Source organism: Capra hircus, chromosome 4 (genome assembly GCF_001704415.2).
Source record: "Capra hircus breed San Clemente chromosome 4, ASM170441v1, whole genome shotgun sequence".
NCBI classification, from domain to species: domain Eukaryota; kingdom Metazoa; phylum Chordata; class Mammalia; order Artiodactyla; family Bovidae; genus Capra; species Capra hircus.
In genome coordinates, this window is record NC_030811.1 from 112,090,734 (window position 1) to 112,112,478 (window position 21,745).

The 21,745-nt window shown below is 40.1% G+C and overlaps 1 protein-coding gene across 3 annotated transcripts in view; it reads right to left on the minus strand.

Moving 5' to 3' along the window:
• CDK14 (cyclin dependent kinase 14) overlaps window positions 1–21,745 on the minus strand; it is a 673,238-nt gene that overhangs the window by 137,324 nt on the left and 514,169 nt on the right. For all 3 annotated transcript variants that reach the window (XM_013963116.2, XM_018047444.1, XM_018047443.1), the window contains one exon: window positions 11,746–11,794. In XM_013963116.2, coding sequence (XP_013818570.2) covers window positions 11,746–11,794 — 49 coding nt within the window. The remainder of the gene's footprint in view (window positions 1–11,745; window positions 11,795–21,745) is intronic.

A 21,745-nucleotide genomic window follows, 5' to 3' on the forward strand; every position in this document is an offset into this window, starting at 1 on the left:
ACTTGTGCCTTGGGGTATGGACTTGGCTCAGTGTCTGAAAAAAAAGGCAGTTTCCCTTGGTGTCCCCTACCCATCTGATTGTCAGTGATGACAGGCAAACCAAATTAAGTCATGTTCCCAGCCTTTATTCTCTGTTTCTAAGCATAAGTCTTCCCCATTTAGGAGCTGCAGTCAATAAGAATAATTACTTTGAGTCTCACAAATGAAACCCTCAGGTCAAGTGGACACCCAGGTTCTATGTAACTGGTTTAGGCTTACCCACCAGCTTATGTACAGAGTTCATGTGCATGTACGGAAGAGGTCTAAAAGATGCTTTGAACTTGGTAACAGTGCTTGTCTATGGAGCTTCTTTCACTTTAATCAGGAAAACTATCTAATAAGATGAGTTTCAAGACTTAGGGTAAATCACAGTTTTCCATGAATTATGTAGAACACTATTTGCTAACATATCACTCTTACGAAGGAACTGCTGGGGAAGAGGACTCTTGTTTCTACACAAGAAGTATTTAAAAAAATTATCTGGTGTCCAAGAAATTCAGCATATGGTTCCAGAAAGGCAGAAGGAATATTCCAGGTATCTGAGGACCCTTTATAGCAGTGGTACTCATTTTCAAGGACAATTACTTATCTTGAAAGGAATGAAACCCTCGGACTGGCAGGAGAGATCAGGGCATGTCGAAAAACACAAGTGGGGCGGGGGTGGAATGTAATACTGCCAAGGGTCTTAAGGGCTGAAAATCTGGGGCTCAGACTGGCTAGTGAGCTTCCTGAATATTAAATGGTTCAGAAGTAGATCTAAGATTGGAAGTTGGCCCCTATCAGACCAAAGCTTACGTGGCTTTCAAGTGATTTCTGGCCATTTGCACCAATAATGAGCTTTCATGGGCATCTTTCCCCTTTTCTGTTCTTTTTTGATTTGTATCAGCAATATTTATTGACTGTATTTTTACAGGATCAGTAGGACCAGTGGCTGCCGAGCAGATATCAGATGCACTCGTCAACATGAACAGTCTATTAACTGTCTCTTCACAATGAGGGGAAGTTGAGCCCCAGCTTTACAGAAAGTCTCCCCAAAGGATGAGGGGGGCCCCGTGTCCTCACAAATGATTGGGTCCCTTGTCCAATCCTAATTTTCATGAAAATCAACCAAGGTCAAGTGTGAAGTGGGCGACAGTCAATACAAGAGATGGCACTGTTGATCAAATCATCTTTTCCAGTGACAACTTACGCTCATATTAATTTAGAGGCTGACGATTCACTAAATTCATAAGTATTTGCTTAATCAAAAGAAAAATGAAAAAACAAGTGCTGAGGAAAGGGATCTCAAAGCCAGCAATTTTTAATAAATGAGCAATAAAATTTTCTGCATTTCTGTTCATGCTTAAAAATGCTGCATTTTTTTTTCAACACCAAGGCAGTTTTATTCCAAAAAGGAAAACTGATTTAACATTTTGAAAATGTATCAATGTAATTTTCCAATTTAATAGAAAAAGAAACTTTTAGGCTTTTTAATTTATATATTTACTGAAGGATAATTGCTTTACAGAATTTTGTTGTTTTCTGTCAAACTTCAACATGAATCAGCCATAGGTATAGATATACCCCCTCCCTTTTGAACCTCCCTCCCATCTCCCACCCCTCTAGGTTGACACAGAGCCTCTTTGGAGTTTCTTAAGCCATACAGCAATCTCCTGTTGGCTATCTATTTTGCATATCGTAACGTAAGTTTCCAGGTTACTCTCTCCATACATCTCACCTTCTCCTCCCCTCTCCCCATGTCCATAAGTCTATTCTTTATGTCTGTTTCTTCACTGCTGCCCTGTAAGTAAATCCTTCAGTACCATTTTTCTGGATTCCGTATATATGCATTGGAATACGATATTTATCTCTTTTTGACTTACTTCAAATGCGTCAATTTACAATGTTCTGAAGTTAAAGAATTAACATATGTCCCCACAGGGGGCCATGAGAGGCTTATTTAGTAGGTGGAGCTCCTCTCAATAACATCTCATATGTGGATAAGGGGAAGTTGAGCCTTTCTGCATTTTCTGATCAGAGTTGAGGGAGTTCAAGGAGGCCAGGAAAACAGCAAAGAGGTGAATTCTTCAGGGAGTTCAAAAAGGGTAGAGAGCTGAGTGTCTAACCCCTAGCAGTTCCCAACAGGAAAGAGCGGAGAGAACAGAAGGAAAAAGGGATGCAGACAGCTGAAGCAGGCAGAGCTCTCAGGAAGGAAGAGCATGGCCCCTGGAAGAGGGGCAGGGGCGGCATGTCTGCCGGGTGTTCCCTGATCCTCCCACCATTCCCTCTGCAGGTTTATCACACTTACTGGGTCCTCCACAGCTATTATCTTTCCAGTGTTAGCCACTCAGTCATATCTGACTCTTTGTGACCCCATGGACGGTAGCCCGCCAGGATCATCTGTCTACGGAGCTCTCCAGGCAAGAATACTGGAGTGGGCTGCCATTCCCTTCTCCAGGGAATCTTCCCAACCCAGGGATCGAACCTGCGTCTCCTGTATCGCAGGCAGATTCTTTACCATCTGAGTCACTAGGGAGGCCCACAGTTTTTACAAACAAAAGACAGAGGTGAGAAGCAAACACATCAAGCAAGATCCTCAGGCACTTGAGTATAAAAGGACTTTTGAGCGTAGAGTTTCCAAGCATCAGACACCCACACTTGAATTACATTGGTGGGCACCTAAAATAAATGGATAGTTTACATGCTGAGCCACAGCTGTGTTGCCCAGTTTGGTAGCGACCAGTGCTGGCTATTTACATTTAAATTACAGTAAGTCTCCTACATTTGAACCTTCACGCTGCAAACGCTCAAAGACCTGAATGCGCCCTGTACGCCAGCTGGTGTACTGTACTATTAAACTTTTCAAGGCACTATATACTGCAAGATTGAAAATGCTCTCTTTATGTTTTACATTTGTCTTTTACGTATTATTTCTGTGAAAAATATTATAAGCCAGTTACAGTACAGTACTCTATAGCCCATTGTGTTACTTGGGTACTTAGGCTGACTTTGTTGGACTTACAAACAAATCAGACTTACGAACATGCTCTCAGAATGGAACTTGTTGGTATGCAGGGCACTTATGGTAATTAAATTTAAATGAAATTTAAGATTCAGTTCCTAAGCCACATTCCAAGTACTCAGTAGCCACGGTGGGCTAATGGCTATTGCCCCGGGCAGTGCAGATTACAGATTTTCATCAACGGAGAAGGTTCTGCTGGACAGCACTGACCTACAGGGGAAAGAAATGTCAGGCCAAAGTTTTACTTTCTTAGAGACAATGAGCTTTCCTGAGAATAATCTCTCTTATTCTCTTTGCTAGGATGGAAACAGGCTTTTTCCTTATACATGACTTTGAGCGGAGCTAATGTGAGCCAGGCAATATGGAACCTTTAGGGTCAGGGGCCTATGCTTGTCACCTGATTAGCCAGAGATTGGGCAAAACAGGCAGTGTCTGACCGGATGATGGCTGGGTTTGCCCTCTCCGCTCTGCCTCACCCCGCAACTCATCACTGAATAGGAAACCCCAGTACAACTCATCACTGAATAGGAAACCCCAGTACAACTCATGAAAAGCAGAATGGCCCAATGATGTCCTCTCACCCATCCATCCCTGAAGCCTGTGGATGTGTTACTTTTCCAGCAAAAAGGACCCATCCTGAGGGTGCAATTAAGGTCTTAAAATAGAAAGGTTAAGCTGGATTATATAATTTAGAAGAAAGGACCTTTTTCTTCCTGGAGGCAGAATAGATGAGACAAAAGGGCGAGAGAGAGAGAGAGAGAGAGAGAGAGAGATCTGAAGTATGAGGAGACTTGTTGCACGGATGCTGGTTTAAAGAAGGAGGTGGCATGGTGACAAGGAATATACATGGCCTTCAGGAGCTGGGGGAGGTCCCCAACTGACAACCAGAAAGCAAATGGGACCTCAGTCCAACAACCATAAGGAACTAAATTCTGCAAACTATCTGAATAAGGCTGGAAGCAGATTCTCCCCAAGAGCCTTGAGGGTCCCTCCCTTTGAGGAGGGACCAGCTACCCATACCTTGTTTTTGGCCTTGTCAGACCCAGATCAAAGGAACCAGCTGAGCCCATCCAGGCTCCTGCCCAAGAGAAGACAATACATTTGTGGTATCTTACATCAATAAATTTGTGGTAATTTGCTACATCAGCCACAGAATACAAATATACCATTTTATACTGTGGAGAAGCAGAGAACCTCCTCAGTTCACACTTCAAGGATCTGTTCTGGGGAACTGTTCAAGAAAGCCTAATTCTATCATCCTTTCAGGGAAACGAGCAGCCCAGCTGCTCTTGGAAACTCTTTGCTGTTTCAGAAGTGTGGTTGGGTTTTATCCCTTAATAAGCTGATGGGAGAAAGAAAAGTTTTAGCTGCACCAGAAGTGTGTATTTTTGAATGAACAGTCCAACACATAGTCTGAAAGGATGAAAAACAACTGCTATTGCCAACTCCCAAGCCTGGCAAGTACTGCCAATTAGTAAGAGGGAAGATGGATGGTTTCTGCCTATCAGAAGGGAAACGAAAAACCTGTTCTAAAAGGTAGCAAACAGCACATGGGGCCTGCCCTTGGCTGTCACCAGGGGTTACTAATGTCAGCAAATTCTTTGCTACACAAAGACACGGACAAGAAATCTGGCGATGACACGAAATGACAGAAGATAATTTCTTGGGGCAGTGGGGGTTGTGTGGAATGGGCAACAAATTCCCCCAGCAGGGTCTGCGTGGGTGGCTGGCAGGCCCTTCATCTCCAGCCCTTGGCTTGCCACCAACCCGCCTTCATGCCAATGGCACATTACCCAGCAGTCTCAGGAGACACCTTTGTTGATGGTGTGGGTGGTCAGCCTGCTACAAACACTATTCCCTAGGAGAGAGGAAGTCAGGTCTGTACTCCATCCCTGCTCTCCCACTGCTGAAAACCTAGACTTGGAATGAATGACACCAGGCCCCAGAAGAGATCTCCTGACTCAGAGTCACAGTGAGAGCAACAACAACAAAAATCAGGCATTGATAACCCTGTTTGAATATCAGGGATTTCAAAATGACAGTATTTCCTAAGATTCACTCTGGGGCATACCATCTAAGTTGTAACTCTCAATAGCATGGATCGACTGTCCTCATCATGCCTTTTATTTCAAGCTATAAAGTGAAGATGATAATATCTGCCCTACCTTCCAACACTGTTATAAGCATATGAAGATGGGACAACATATGTAAGAGCCAGTTCTACATTGCAAAGGGCTGTCCGATGGTTTATTACCCATCACAGTCAGGACTCGGAGAAGGCAATGGCAACCCACTCCAGCACTCTTGCCTGGAAAATCCCAGGGGTGGCGGAGCCTGGTGGGCTGCAGTCCATGGGGTCGCACAGAGTTGGACACGACTGCAGTGACTTAGCAGCAGCAGCATCAGGACTATGGATTAGTGAGTGTATGTCAGGCTTTTTACCATGTTATCACTTTATGCTGCAGCTACTATCAGTGATCAGAGCTAGGCCTTTGACAGATTTGCCAGCTTTTGCTCAGACAGCCTTCTCTTCATCCCCCTGGTACCTGCCTCCAACGTGCGTCTTTGGACAGACTTTTATGCTGTCTTCGACTCCCACCAGAGCCTGGAAGGCATCTCCTACTTGAGGACCTCCTCCTTTCTTCCCCTTCAAGAATCTACTCCTTGGTTTTCTAGAAGAATTGTTTTCTCTTCAGTGGCAAGGGGGTTAATAGATCAGATAAACATCATACCTCCATAATGCTTTCAGGAACTGAACTAATGATTCATTCTTCTGAAAATAAGTCACCCCAGAAACTGCTCTGAACTGTGATTTTTTTGTAAGCAGGCAGGTGAGACCAGGGGCTTCCGAACAATACCATGTGTGGGTGTCCAAGGTCAGGACAAGAGACCTGCTTGGATTTGACTGTCCAAGTGTTAAAAATCACATTTTTAAGGGAGTGGCGAGGAACTCCATGCCTCGTAGCCTCCTATGCTGGACTCCAATCCCCAGAGCTGGGCAGTCGACAGCTGCAGCTCAGTTTCATCCTCTGAGTGAAGAGAAAGAAATTCCAAAATGCCTGCTCTACCGTCTGCCTTAGCGCTGGTCACCTTAACAAACCTATCCCTAAAAAGGTGATGGATGATGGGAAGAACAATTTCTTTGAAACTATGCTGAGAAGAAATCTCCAGGCACTAAATACATTAAAACTGTTACTCTGAAGTAAACAGAATTACAAGAAAAATGATCAACAATGAGAAGAGAAAAAAAAAAAAAAAAGTGAAACTGGAAAAAGATGATTCAAAGATCTGGCTCAACTCAACTGCTCCTCCTAGTGTCAAAAACTGTTCTTTCCTTCCTCTAAACTTTCCAAGCAACTGTAGAGAAATGGAAAGCTTGGACTTCCTTTGGAATACATTGTTACTTTAGAAATTTTTAGGTCGACTTTGAACAATAAGGCAGAGTAGAAGACAGGGCTTTTCTTTCTTGAGAAGTCACCTACTTATATCTTAATGGGATGCATTAACATATGATAGGAAATATACAATAGAGAACCACCAATATAAATGCACAGAGTGAGATTTATGTTACTCCTCTAAATATTATTTTAAATACATTGTGCTTTATGAACATGGAGAACAACTTTCTAGCAAGCCATTGGCACCTTTAAAATATGTTTTGGAAGTTAATCATCAAATTAGATAAAACGTTCAAAGAAAGTTCAAGAATGCCAAGCAAGAAAACACTTCTCAAGCTCCTAAATGAGGGTTTGCGACTCTACTGGTATCCGACAATACATGCAGGTAAATGTTATTGTCTCTATTTTTGCATTTCCGTAAGGGTAATGTCTCTGAATTTATTACACATCTTAAAGTGTCGTCTTTTTTTTTTTTTTAATTCTTAGGGAAATCTAGTTGGACTTACTAACTAGAAGGCTTATAAGCAGAACTAAAGCATGGGGGTGGAGGGAGTAGAAAAAGGCTGGCTAACACCTGTTCGGTGTCTGTGGACATGCTTTGCTTTATCAGCCATGAAATTTGTTTTCCAAATCTGACTTGGTGGTTTATCCTTAGTTCTCTTTTTGCTACTTTCAAACCTCCAAAATTGTTCAGCTGCTAAAAAGTTCCAAAACAAGCAAATGCATTCCTGGAATCCTACCCTTAACTCTGCTGGATAATATATACTAAGGCTTCTTCTCCAGCCAAAATAATAAAAGATCTTTTAAGTGGGTGGAATTCTTGGTTGATTGCACATGCATGCCAATGTCAGACAACTATAAATAGAGAGATCTGGAAGAAAAATAGGGGGAGTCTTTATAACTCCAAGGAAATAAAATGGAATGTTTTGAAGGCCACTGGAAAACAGAACATGTATTTATAAAATTAAGATTTGTCTCCCTTTAGTCCAAAATCCCCTTCAAGCAAGAGAGAAACCACATGGGTAATAAAATTCCAGTAGGAAGGAATAAAAGGACCTTCTTTTCTATATTAATATGTATTTATTATTCTCAATCCTATAATTAAGACTTCTTCTTTATATTATCCTTTTCAGTTTAGATATCTGCTGAATCTTTTTGATATTTTTCTCTGATCACTGCATTGTTTCACCAGAATACTAAAAAAATCTTTCAAAGGCTAAAACTATGCCCATGGTCACTGGTATAAATGAAGTCAGCAGGGAATTGCATGGGAGTTACCTAGGGCAGACTTGGTCCCAAAATAAACTGGGTCACTTGTTACAGCTGTTCAAAGAGATGTAAGGCTTCATTTGTCAAGAAATTCTTACTCTCTTAGGCAGGTTAACATACCCACTAGCTTCAACAGCTGTGTTAATACATGTTCTTAAAGACAGTGTTTCTTAATTCTGAACAGTGACTTACACTTGTCTATTAACCTGCTCATCTTATATTAACCTGTCTAAATTGAATTCAAACCAGTCCTTGCAAATTAGTTCACTTTATTTTGAACCTATTACTGCTGTACAAGAGAATTTAGCAATTGCTTTGGTTTCGTAATTGTGCTGTTGACGAGCAAATGAGTTAGCAGCAAGGAGAAAGCCAGCATTTGCCTAATTGTCCTTAAATGCCATTCTTCCGAATCCAGACTCCCTTCTTAATTCAGAGATGTTGAAATGTCAATGATGGTTACAAGGTCACAAGTCCATTTGGAGGAAGGATCAATAATATAATTCATATCTCAGAATTCTTACTTCTCTGTACATCGCATTGGGTTCAAATTGGTTGGAAGCTCCAGGATCACTTTAAGGGCTCAGTACATGACGGATACCAGGAAATCATATTTTTATAATATTTTTAGTGATGAATTTATTAATTGGTGTTTTGTGAAATAAACCCTTAAGGCAACAGCAACAACAACGGACTTGTGGGGATTTGAAAATAGCATGGTTCTAAACATATCATGTTTATAATTTTAAAACATTACTTCAAAAGCTCAATTTTAGTATTTTCCCTAAAATGCTTTTAAAGTAATCTAAGGGTGGGACTCTATTAAATGACTATGAATTAATTCTAGGTTTTTTAAAAAGACATATATGACTGTATAAATAAAGAATGATATTAACTGCAATTCTATCATATGATTTAAAAGACTTTACATAAAAATACATCTTTCCTTTAGTTTTTTAGAACTTGTTCTTAGTAGAAAAAATATAAATCCTATGTTCACAGAAAATGCAAATAAAAAATATTTCTCAAGTGACATGTTAAAGAGAAACGGCGTCCTTAATTTGTGAAAAATCATATTCTGAAGAATTCTTATTTGCCTTCAAAAGAAAAATCATATTTACTAAATCTAGCACCTTTTAAGAAAAAATTCGAGATTGAGCACAATGTCCAGTTTTCAAAATTTCTACAGCAGCAATACCGGAGTGTTAGCCAGCCTAATTTTGTTAGTGATGTTTATCACTTTTATTGTGACCTGATGCTGAAGCTGAAGCTCCAATACTTTGGCCACCTGACTCAAAGAGCTGACTCATTGGGAAAAAATCCATATACAGGAAAGACTGAAGGCTAAAGGAGAAGGGTGTGGCAAAGGATGAAATAATTAGATAGCATCACCGACTCAATGGACGTAAATTTGGGCAAACTGGGAGACAGTGGACAGAGGAGCCTAGCTTGCTGTAGTCCATGGGGTTGCAAAGTCAGACACATCTTAGTGACTAAACAAGAACTGTGACATGAACAGTACCTCTCAGAGAAAGGAAAGCATCAGGTCTTAGGTGGTCAGAATGAAGCAAAGCAATGCAAAGCTTGATTACTACTTCCATTGCTTTTTTCTTTTGGAAAGACACGAGACAACCTAGTTTTCCCTGAGACAGAGTGATGTAAACGGACAAAAGTATCTTCTCTGAGAGGCGTCCCACTAGTCACTATGAATGGTTGAACAAAAAGAGGCCATCCATCTGGGCATGCAGATGGTAGGTGCTGAATACAAGCTGCAAAGATGAGAGACTGGAGTGGGTCAGGTGTAAATGCTGTTGGGGTGCCATCCACAGGGGGACAGTGGACCTAACATCACGCAGCATCATCAACTGCCCTCCCCCTCCCCTTCCCTGTCTTTCTTTTCTTTTGACATAGAAGAACTGTATTTATTTTTGAGATGAAGCACGTGATAAAACAGCCTGTTTATATCCTCACATGTAACATATACCATTTTGGAGTCTGAATGAATATGCACTAAAATATTAAAACTGGCTCATTTAGAAGAAGAAAAGGTAATTGAGCATTAAAAAAAAGTCGACCTAGATGTACTTTAGTTTACTACAATAGACAGCATTTTCCAATCATGGTGGCAGCTATCATGGACTGCCTGTACCTAACTGCCACTCCTGTTTCTTCCCCACTAACAAAACCCTGCCTTACAGGCAACAAGATGTAGGGTCAGGGGACAAAGAGGTCCACCCCTCCCTTTTTACCAGTGCCCAGCCAAGGGAGGGTATGCGGTCCACCCCATCAGAGAGACAAAGGGGCAAATATCTCTGGGCATCTCCAGGATATTCCTCCCTGATGGGAGCAGGATGGGGAGAAAGTTCCTTTACTGCTGTCTACTTTGCTTCCTGCTTTGGTTTTGGACGCTGCCATTTGAAGAAATGCTGCTGAGTTGTTACAGCCACTTTGTAACACCGAGGATGACAGAACAAAGGCATCCAAGAAAATCTTGAGGTCTTCCTGCCCTGTCCTTTCTCAGCTACTCTGAGTGGATAAAAATGGCCATTTATTTTCCCAGGCGATTCGTAAGTCATTTCAGCTCTGTCCCTCTGAAGGAAGGAAATGGAGGGTTAGCTAAACTGAAGGCTGTTCTCCACAAACGCTGCTCAGTATTAGATTCGCCAGTTTTTCTGTTACTTCAGAGATGGAGTTAAGAGATTCAATTGCTTTATCAAGAATTGTTTCATAGAGTGGATACCAAGTTGGTCAAAACTATTGAGCAATTATGAGAAACGTGTTTGATGATTTCATTAAAACAGCAACTGTATATTGAAGATAGTACCTGGTATATGAAAGCACTTGATTAAAATATGTTAGACCTCTGATCAGTGAAGTTAGGGTGGAGGAGGTTAAAAGGGTGAGGAACACACACAGAATGTTCCCACCCAGCTGAGGGCGTGCTTCCCAGGGGGGATTCTGTTTAGATATTAAGAACTGACCCTTCAAATGGGAAATGCGAAGTTCTGTGTTAGATAAAATAATTATACTGGTGTATTATTCTAAGTATGAATTTAACCAAAATAAACTGCCAAATCTTTCAAAGAATCCACTGAAGAATTCAATGTATTCATTTCATGAGTTCCTTATAATAAGCTGTCTGATGTTATCTACTGACATCATTGATTAAAGGCATTTTTATTATAAAAAGTTTCTATTTTTTCCATAATTGATGACATATAAAATTAAACATGTCAAAACAGTAAAAAGGGAGACAATAACACTAAATTCCCTGTAGACAAAATTTTGTTATGACAAATAATAGTTAACTTAATCAAAGCAGAACCAGTTACCTTTTCCCCCAACATAATGCTTGAGATGTGGTGCTCACAATCAAATGGGAGTGACTTAATTACTCTGCTTACTAACTTTCAAAGATTTACTAGCAGTCTGGCTTGCAAAAAAAAGCCCCCAAAAACCCTGAATCACTTGGGACACTCACATCATCAGATGTCATCAAATTTTGAAACCAATCAATAAAACAGTTTCAACAAGGTGTGATGACAGAATAGAAATTAAATCAACAGCGTACATATACTCCAAGTGATACATGTACTTAGCTTCCCATTAGGGCTCAGGGGAAAAAAAAATTAGGTAAACTGAGAACATTTGAAAGATCAGTTTCATCTAGCTCAAAGGTTGTCACCAACATTAATCAGATCAGAAAGTCAGTGGATATATTGTACTTAAGAAACATTATTTTAGCATCCAAGGATGCTAAAACATTTCTTGGAATCTAGTTAGAAGAAGAGAGACCACAGTGAACTGCAGAATTAACAACTCTAAAGCAATAAATACAACCTCACTCTGGGAATCCAAGCTCACAGAAGAGGGTTGGCTCAGGTGAGACACGGGGGCTGGCAAATAGGACCAAGTAACTGCCTGATGGCTAAATGAAAGGATGAATAGATAACTGGGTGATCAAACGAAAGAATGTCAGGAGAAAGGGTTTTAAAAGTTAAGAGAGATAAAGAGAAAGCATAATCTGTATTAAAAACTTACTTATTCCATGCTTGTCTAAGGTTTTTAGAGCTGTACAGGGTAAAGCGTTCTGAAATAAAAAAGAAAAATGATAAACAGTCTTTATTTCAAATGTCCATATTGACAGTATATTAAAAAAAAAACTTTTAAAAAAGTTACTGTTGGATTTAGCCATAGTTATGCTAGACAAACTAGGTCTTCACCTCAGATTAAATAGTTATAACGAGTAAAACAAGAACAGCTTAACACTTTAAGCAATGAAACAGTGTACTCTTTATCACCTGGCTTCCTAGTAATTCTTTCTTAGAATAAGTTTTAACTGGGTTGAAAACAGAAATGCAAGTTCCGAACCTGCAAACTGTAGATAGATCTATAGAAGAATACTGCCACATCAGTCCAGTGAAACCTGCTGTTTTCTCAATGAAGACATCTCTCTTTTGTTTTTAACATTTTAAAATGTTTATAATTAGAAATTTTTATACAGTTTTTAAAGGTTACTTTCCATTTACAGTTATTATAAAATATTGGCTCTATTCCCCGTTTGTATGATATATTCTCGAGCCTATCTTATATGCAGCAGTTTGTGCCTCCAATTCCGCACCTCTCCATTGCTCCTCCACCCCCTACCCCACTGGCAAACACCAGTCTGTTCTCTGTATCCATCTGTGTGCTTCTTTCTGGTTATTTTCACTCGTTTGTTGTATTTTTTAGGTCCCACATATAAGCGATACAGCACTTGTCTTTCTCTGTCTTATTTCACGTAGCATAATGCCTTGCAAGTCCATCCATGTTAGTTCATTCCTGGGTTCTTCATTTCTCCCTGCGTTCCCACATTTTTGTCTGGGGTCCTTTCCTTCTACTTCAAAGACTCCCCTTATTCTTGCTGTAGCGCAGGGTTTGGAATGTTTGTTTATTTTCTAGGATAGGAGGTCATCTAGTCTCAGTTTTAAAATTTTATTTATTTACTTTAAATTGGAGGATAATGGCTTTACAATATTGAGTTGGTTTCCGCCATATATCAACAAAATCAGCCCTGTATCCCTGACCAAACACAGTAGTGCTGGATCTCCTTGCTTATATCATATAGTATTTACACACATGCAAAGCCAAGCCAACGTCCTATCGTGTATATTTACATTTACCATTGAACAATCTTTATTAAATTTTTTAAAATGAAAGCATACATGTTTCACAAAGCTAAACAATAAGATGGCATAAAATATATATTAATAATATTTTCTCCTGCTCCTCGTTTTTCACTTCTAATGATATAGCAATGGTTAATGGCTTGGTATGTCTCTCTCCACATGTTTATGTTTATAAATAAAAATCTATCCAAATATACAAATATATATACTATTTTTGGAGAAGGAAATGGCAGCCCACTCCAGTATTCTTGCCTGGAGAATCCCAGGGACAGAGGAGCCTAGTGGGCTGCTGTCTATGGGGTCACACAGAGTCGGACACGACTGAAGTGACACAGCAGCAGCAGCAGCATATACTATTTTAATTTTTAAATGGATTGTACAAAACACTCTCTGACATTTTTTAGTATCTAATAATATACACTGTATAGTCCTTCAAATGAAAAATATATAACAACTGTTTCAAACCTATGTAATATTTCAGAGGACAGAATTACAGAAACTATGTGACCATTCTCCTACTGACGAAAATTTAGGTAGTTTCCAGTCCCTTGTTGTCTTAACAACAAGGGATGGGAATACCAGACCACCTGACCTGACTCTTGAGAAACCTATATGCAGGTCAGGAAGCAACGGCTAGAACTGGACATAGAACAACAGACTGGTTCCAAATAGGAAAAGGAGTACGTCAAGGCTGTATATTGTCACCCTGCTTATTTAACTTCTGTGCTGAGTACATCATAAGAAATGCTGGGCTGGAAGAAGCACAAGCTGGAATCAAGATTGCCAGGAGAAATATCAATAACCTCAGATATGCAGATGACACCACCCTTATGGCAGAAAGTGAAGAGGAACTAAAAAGCCTCTTGATGAAAGTGAAAGAGGAGAGTGAAAAAGTTGGCTTAAAGTTCAACATTCAGAAAACGAAGATCATGGCATCTGGTCCCATCACGTCATGGGAAATAGATGGGAAACAGTGGAAACAGTGTCAGACTTTATGTTTTTGGGCTCCAAAACCACTGCAGATGGTGACTGCAGCCATGAAATTAAAAGACGCTTACTCCTTGGAAGAAAAGTTATGACCAACCTAGGTAGCATATTCAAAAGCAGAGACTTTACTTTGCCAACAAAGGTCTGTCTAGTCAAGGCTATGGTTTTTCCAGTGATCATGTATGGATGTGAGAGTTGGACTGTGAAGAAAGCTGAGTGCTGAAGAATTGATGGTTTTGAACTGTGGTGTTGGAGAAGACTCTTGAGAGTCCCTTGGACTGCAAGGAGATCCAACCAGTCCATCCTGAAGATCAACCCTGCAATTTCTTTGGAAGGAATGATGCTAAAGCTGAAACTCCAGTGCTTTGGCCACCTCATGCGAAGAGTTGACTCACTGGAAAAGACTCTGATGCTGGGAGGGATTGAGGGCAGGAGGAGAAGGGGACGACAGAGGATGAGATGGCTGGATGGCATCACTGACTCGATGGACATGAGTCTGAGTGAACTCCGGGAGTTGGTGATGGACAGGGAGGCCTGGTGTGCAGCGATTCATGGGGTTGCAAAGAGTCAGACACGACTGAACGACTGAGTGACTGAACTGAACTGAACTGTTGTCTTAAAAACAATGTTTCAATAAATAATCCTTGCACATCTATTTTTGCATACTGGTGCTTTCTTTTTTTGTTACCCAGATTCCCAATATAGAACTGCTTGGAAAGTGGTATGCATATTTCAAACTTTAGTAGATGATGACAGATTACTTTTCATTTCCCACCAGCAACAAAAAAATAATGTTCCATATTATGCATCCCTGGGATGCAAGAACAGTTCAACAGATGCAGATGTATAAATGTGCTACATCATATTAACAGAATGAAAGATAGAAATCACCTGATCATCTCAATAGATGCAGAAAAAGCATCTGACAAAATTCAACACCCATTCATTATATAAACTCTCAATATATTAGGTATGGGTGGAACATACCTCAACACAGTAAAGTCTATATATGACAAGCCCACGGCCAGCATCATACTCAATGGTGAAAGGTACAGCTCTAAGGTACTGACTCTCACTATTCCAATTCAACACAGTATGGGAAGCCCTGGCCAGAGCAATCAGCAAGAACCAAAACTATCAACAACAACAAAAAAACTGAAGCCAACCAACCGCAACCCCCCCTAAAAAAACACACACACATCTGAATCGGAAAAGAAGAAGTAAAATTGTTGATGTTTGCAGATGACATGTTTTTTTTTTCATAGACGATCTTAAAGACTCCATCAAAAACCTGTCAGAACTAATCAGCACAATCAGGGAAGTTGCAGGAGACAAATTCAATAAACAAAAATCAGTTACATTTCTATATACTAACAATTACTAATCTGATAAAGAGACAGACAATCTTATGTACAACAGCATCAAAACCTACAAAACATCTAGGATTAAATTTAACCAAGTAAGTAAAAATCTGTACACTGAAAGCTATAAGAGATTGATGAAAGAAACTGAGGACACAAATACGTGGAAAGATATTCCATACTCATATCGGAAGAACTAATACATTGGTAAAATGTTCATACTACCCAAATCCATCTCTAGAGTTAACATAATCCCTATCAAGATTCCAATGGTGCTTTTTACAGAAATAGGGAAAAAAATGACAAAGTTCACACAGAACCACAAAAACAGAACCGCAATATGGAGAAAGAAGAACAAAGTTGGAGTTATCATACCTCCTAATGTCAAACTATAGCACAAAGCTACAGTAATAGGAACAGCATGGTACGGGCATAAAAACAGACACATGGAACACCAGTGGAACAGAACTGATAGCTCAGGAGTAAAATCATGCATAAATATGGTCAATGCTTGACAAGGGAGCCAGCATACTCAGTGGAGAAAAGATAGTCTCTTTAATAAGTGGTACTGGGGAAAAAATGATACTCAAATGAAAAAAAAATGAAACTGGACCTCTATTTTATATCACTCAAAACATCTGGAAAAAGATTAAGGACTTAAACACAAACCTGAAACCATAGAAGAAAACCAGGAAAAAGCTCACTGACCTTAGTCTTTATAATGATTTATAGTTACAATACCCAACACAGGGAATAAAAACGAAAATAAACAAGTGGAACTACATCAACCTGAAGGGTTCTGCATGGCAAAGGAAACAATCAACAAAATGAAAGAGAAAGCTACAAGATGGGAGAATATATTTACAAACCACATATCTGAAAGATAGTGGTGCTGAAGCTCAGTCGCTTCAGTTGTGTCAGACTCTTTGTGACCCCCTGGACTGTAGCCTGGGAGGCTCCTCTTTCCATGGAATTTTCCAGGAAAGAATACTGAAGTGGGTTGCCACTTCCTCCTCCAGAGATCTTCCCAACCCAGGGATCGAACTCCTGTGTCCTGTGTCTCCTACACTGGCAGGCGGATTCTTTACCACTGAGCCACCTGGGAAGCCCGTCTGAGAAATGGCTAAAATCTAAAACATAGAAGGGACTCATATAAAAGAACAAATAATCCAATTAAGGAATGGGCAAAGAGCCTGAAAAGACATTTTTCCAAGGAAGATATTCACATGGCCAAATACATGAAAAAGTGCTTGAGCTCACTAAACATCAGGGAAATGAAAACCAAAACCACAGTGAGATTTCACTTCACACCTGTTAGAAGGTGCAGAAATGTAGAGAAAAAGGACACACCTGGGCACTGCTGGTGGGACTTTAAATTGGTACAGCCACTATGGAAAAGAGTAGAAAGGTTTTTCAAAAAAATTAAAAATAGAACCATGATATTATCCAGTCATTCCACTTCTGGGTATGTGTTAATATCTGAAGGAAATGAAAGAGATTCCCACACTCTTATTTTTGCTGCAGCATTATTTGTAACAGCCAAGGTATGGAGCCACCATGCGTGTCCCTTGGTGGATGGATGGAAAAGCAAATATAGCATATGTATGTGCCAGAACGTTGTTCAGTCGCTAAGTTGTGTCCGACTCTTTGTGAGCCCGTGCACAGCAGCACGCCAGGCCTCCCTGTCCCGCCACTATCTCCCCGAGCTTGCTCAAACTCATGTCCATTGGGCTGGTGATGCTTATCTCATTCTGGTCACCCTCCTCTTCTCCTGCCCTCAGTCTTTCCCAGGATTCTGATCTTTTTCAGTGAGCCAGCTCTTTGCACCAGGTGCCCAAATTGGAGCTTCACCTTCAGCATCAGTCCCTCCAATGAATGTTCAGGTTTGATTTCCTTCAGGATTGACTGGTTTGATCTCCTTGCTGTCCAAGGGACTCTCAAGAGTCTTCTTCAGCACCAGGCATTAATTCTGCAGTGCTCAGCCTTCTTTATTGTCCAACTCGCACATATTCAGTCATAAAAAAGAAGGAAATGTCGCCATGTGCAATAACATGGATGGAAATTGAGGGCAGTATGCTAAGCAAAATAAGTCAGACAAAGTCTGTCTTCTATGAGGAATCTAAAAAAATACTTAAACTCATGGAAGCAGAGAGCAGACAACAGATGTGGCTGAGGCGTAGGGCTGGAGATGGGGAAAGAGATGAAAGTAGCCAAAGGGTATAAACTTCCAGTTATAAGATGAATAGGTTCTGGGGCTGTCATGTAAAGCGTGGTGACTGTAGTTAACAATACTGCATTGCATATTTACTTGAAAATTGCCAAGAGAGTAGATTTTTAAAGCTCTCACTACAAAATAAAAAACTGAAACTATGTGAAGTAATGGCTGTGTTAACCAAACTTATGGCAGCATTTTGCAATATAGTCACATATAAAATAACTGTGTTGTATATCTTAGACTTACACAGTGCTATCAGTTATAACGCAATAACGTTGAGGGAAAAGACGGTGTTCTACTAAATAAAACATGGAGATATGATGTAGAGTGCAAGGGACACTTTGTGTTGGGTGGTGAAGGAAGGTGAATTTCAAATAAAACAGTCAATCAACACAATAAACAAAGATCCCACTGGAAACCTGGTTGGAGTTTCACTGAAATACGTATTTATCTGAAAAGGCTGATATATAAGTTTTGTATATAAAAATATATTGTATCTTTCCATTTATTTAAAAAGTTTTTTGATTATGCAATTTTACCTATAGGAATTCACCTAAAAAGTGAATTGAACCTAAAAGTCAAGTGAACAAAAATATATGCACAAGAATGTTTATCAAACAACTGTTTTTTCATTGAAGAACAGTGATTTACCATACTATAGCAGTTTCAGGTGTAAAACATAGGGATTCAATATATTTATAGATTACACACCATTTAAAGTTATTATAAAATAATGGCTATATCTCTCTGTGCTGTACAATAAATCCTTGTTATTTATTTATCTTACACATGCTCAGTTCAGTTCAGTTGCTCAGTCGTGTCCGACTCTTTGCGACCCCATGAATCACAGCACGCTAGGCCTCCCTGTCCATCACCAACTCCAGAAGTTCACTCAGATTCACATCCATCGAGTCAGTGATGCCATCCAGCCATCTCATCCTCTGTCATCCCCTTCTCCTCCTGCCCTCAATCTTTCCCAGCACCAGGGTCTTTTCTATGAGTCAGCTCTTCGCATTAGGTGGCCAAAGTATTAGAGTTTCAGCTTCAACATCAGTCCTCCCAATGAATACCCAGGACTGATCTTGTTTAGGATGGACTGGTTGGATCTCCTTGCAGTCCAAGGGACTCTCAAGAGTCTTCTCCAACACCACAGTTCAAAAGCATCAATTCTCCAGCACTCAGCTTTCTTTATAGTCCAATTCTCATTTCCATACGAATCCATATGGAGAAACCATAGCCTTGACTTGACGGACCTTTGTTGACAAAGTAATGTCTCTGCTTTTGAATAGCTATCTAGGTTGGTCATAACTTTCCTTCCAAGGAGTAAGTGTCTTTTAATTTCATGGCTGTGCAGTGATTTTGGAGCCCCCCAAAATAAAGTCTGACACTGTTTCCCGTTTCCCCACCTATTTCCCATGAAGTGATGGGACCGGATGTCATGATCTTCGTTTTCTGAATGTTGAGCTTTGAGTCAACTTTTTCACTTTCCTCTTTCACTTTTATCAAGAGGTTCTTTAGTTCTTCTTCACTTTCTGCCATAAGGGTGGTGTCATCTGCATATCTGAGGTTATTGATATTTCTCCCGGCAATCTTGATTCCAGCTTGTGCTTCATCCAGCCTGCCATTTCTAATGATGTAGTCTGCATATAAGTTAAATAAGCAGGGTGACAATATACAATATACAGCCTTGACATACTCGTTTTCCTATTTGGAACCAGTCTGTTGTTCCATGTCCAGTTCTAACTGTTGCTTCCTGACCTGCATACAGGTTTCACAAGAGGCAGGTCAGGTGGTCTGGTATTCCCATCTCTTTCAGAATTTTCCACAGTTTATTGCAATCCACACAGTCAAAGGCTTTGGCATAGTCAATAAAGCAGAAATAGATGTTTTTTTGGAACTCTCTTGCTTTTTTGATGATCCAGCAGATGTTGGCAATTTGATTTCTGGTTCCTCTGCCTTTTCTAAAACCACCTTGAACATCTGGAAGTTCACGGTTCATATATTGCTGAAGCCTGGCTTGGAGAATTTTGAGCATTACTTTGCTAGCATGTGAGACACGCTAGTGTCTCTTAAACTTAGCTTTTAAGGACTTCCCTGGTGGCACAACTGGTAAAGAATCTGGCTTCAACGCAGTAAACTGCCTGCAATGCTGGAGACCAGAGTTCAATCTCTGTATCGAGAAGATCCCCTGGAGAAGGAAATGGCAACCCGCTCCAGTTTCTTGCCTAGGTAATCCCATGGACAGAGGAGCCTGGAGGGCTGTAGTCCATGGAGTCGCAAGAGTTGATAACAACTTAGTAACTAAGCCTCCACCAAACGTAGCTTTTAATATAAAATATAGGAATAAGTGTACTTTGATAAAGGTTCAGAAAAATGTTTATTTTTAAAAATCTTTCCATTTAGAAAGGATTTGTGCATACAGTAGAATTAAGTGATTTCTTTTTCATATTGATCTCATTTTTCTTTTTTTTAAAAAAAATTTATTTTTACTTTATTTTGCTTTACAATATCATTTTTTTCATAATTTAATACTTAATAGACTTAATTCTGCTTTATATTAGCTGGTACCTTTTGTTGATGTTATCTGCTTAGAATTGTAAGTTTTTAAAGAGAACCCAAATGATTTATATTGCTTTTGCTTTGGTATGTTTCACATGTAACAACACCATTAGATAAAAAGAACAAAAAGAAATTTAAGAACATACTCAGCTTCCTGTCTCTAAATACAGAATTTATTCAAAAGAAATGACTAGAAATCTGTGCAATGATTCATTCATTCAACTACTATTCATTGAGCAACTACTGGGTGCCAATATACTTCTTGGAATGGAAGATATGGGAGAGAACCAAAGAGAAGACCTTCTTGTCTACAAGCCACTCACATTCCAGCAGGGGATGTGAAAGTCTGAAGTGAGCCTGGAAGACAGAGTGCCTGGAGCAGGCAGCCCAGAAAGACGGGTGGAGGGCCGGCTCACGCAGATTCTGCAGCCTTTAGGTATGATTTAGAATATTTTTTTAAAGGTTCACTCTGGCCTCTGTTTAGAGAATACACTAGCATTGGAGGCAAAGACAGAAGCTGGGAGATCGATAAAGGTTTTCATAACAGTCCAGGAGAGACAGGACGGGACATGGGCTATGGCAACAGAGTGAACGCAGAGAGAGAAGACAAGCTGAAAACACTTTCAAGGTAGAGCAAGTAAGATTTGCTGATGAACTGGACATGGGGTGTGACAGAAAGGTAGGGGTTGGGGTGACTTGTAGAGCACTTGCTGCTGCTGCTGCTGCTGAGTCGCTTCAGTCGTGTCCAACTCTGTGAGACCCCATAGACGGCAGCCCACCAGGCTCTCCCGTCCCTGGGATTCTCCAGGCAAGAACACTGGAGTGGGGTGCCATGTCCTTCTCCAATGCATGAAAGTGAAAAGTGAAAGTGAATATCGCTCTCCAATTTCCACGTTTCAAAGATTTGGAATTTCATCAGTTCAGTTCAGTCGCTCAGTCGTGTCCGACTCTTTGTGACCCCATGAACCGCAGTGCGCCAGGCCTCCCTGTCCATCACCAACTCCTGGAGTCCACCCAAAACCGTGTCCATGGAGTCGGTGATGCCATCCAGCCACTCCATCCTCTGTCGTCCCCTGCTCCTCCTGCCCTCAATCTTTCCCAGCATCAGGGTCTTTTCAAATGATTCAGCTCTTCGCATCAGGTAATATTACTCTGAGAATGCATTAATACTCCCACGAGGGCTCAGAAACTTGACATTTGCATGGGTTTCAGTCATCTTTTAAGCAGAGGTAATTGTCAAAATATTTAATACTCTGCAAGGCTTGGACCAATCAGTACAGAAACTAGCCAGTATGCTTCAGTGGTGTGCACTAGCTGAGGAGTAGCCCCGATTACAAACATTCACTGTTTTAAAGCTACAGGCAAAAGCGCTCACCAACAATTATGTATTTATTTGGTTCAAAAGAATGTCTAACATTTGCATTTACTCTCTACTAGATTGCATTACATAAGACCCAACATAATTCAGTCAGCTGCTGCAGAACAGAAATGTAAAGCCATATTCTCGGTTCAAAAATTAACTGACAAAGAAAGGAGAAATGGCAAGAACAGCTTTTTACGGAGGTTTAGAGAAATTGTTATTATATATAATAAATATAGCCTGGTATTTTAAAAGCAAAATATATTTTAAAAATTAATTACCTCAAATGTCCTTGTAATACAAATTTGATCTCCTTAACTTTGTACTCCCCACAAGCAATTTTAATAATTTGTTATGATTTCGGGAAGGAAGAATTCCATTCCAGATAACA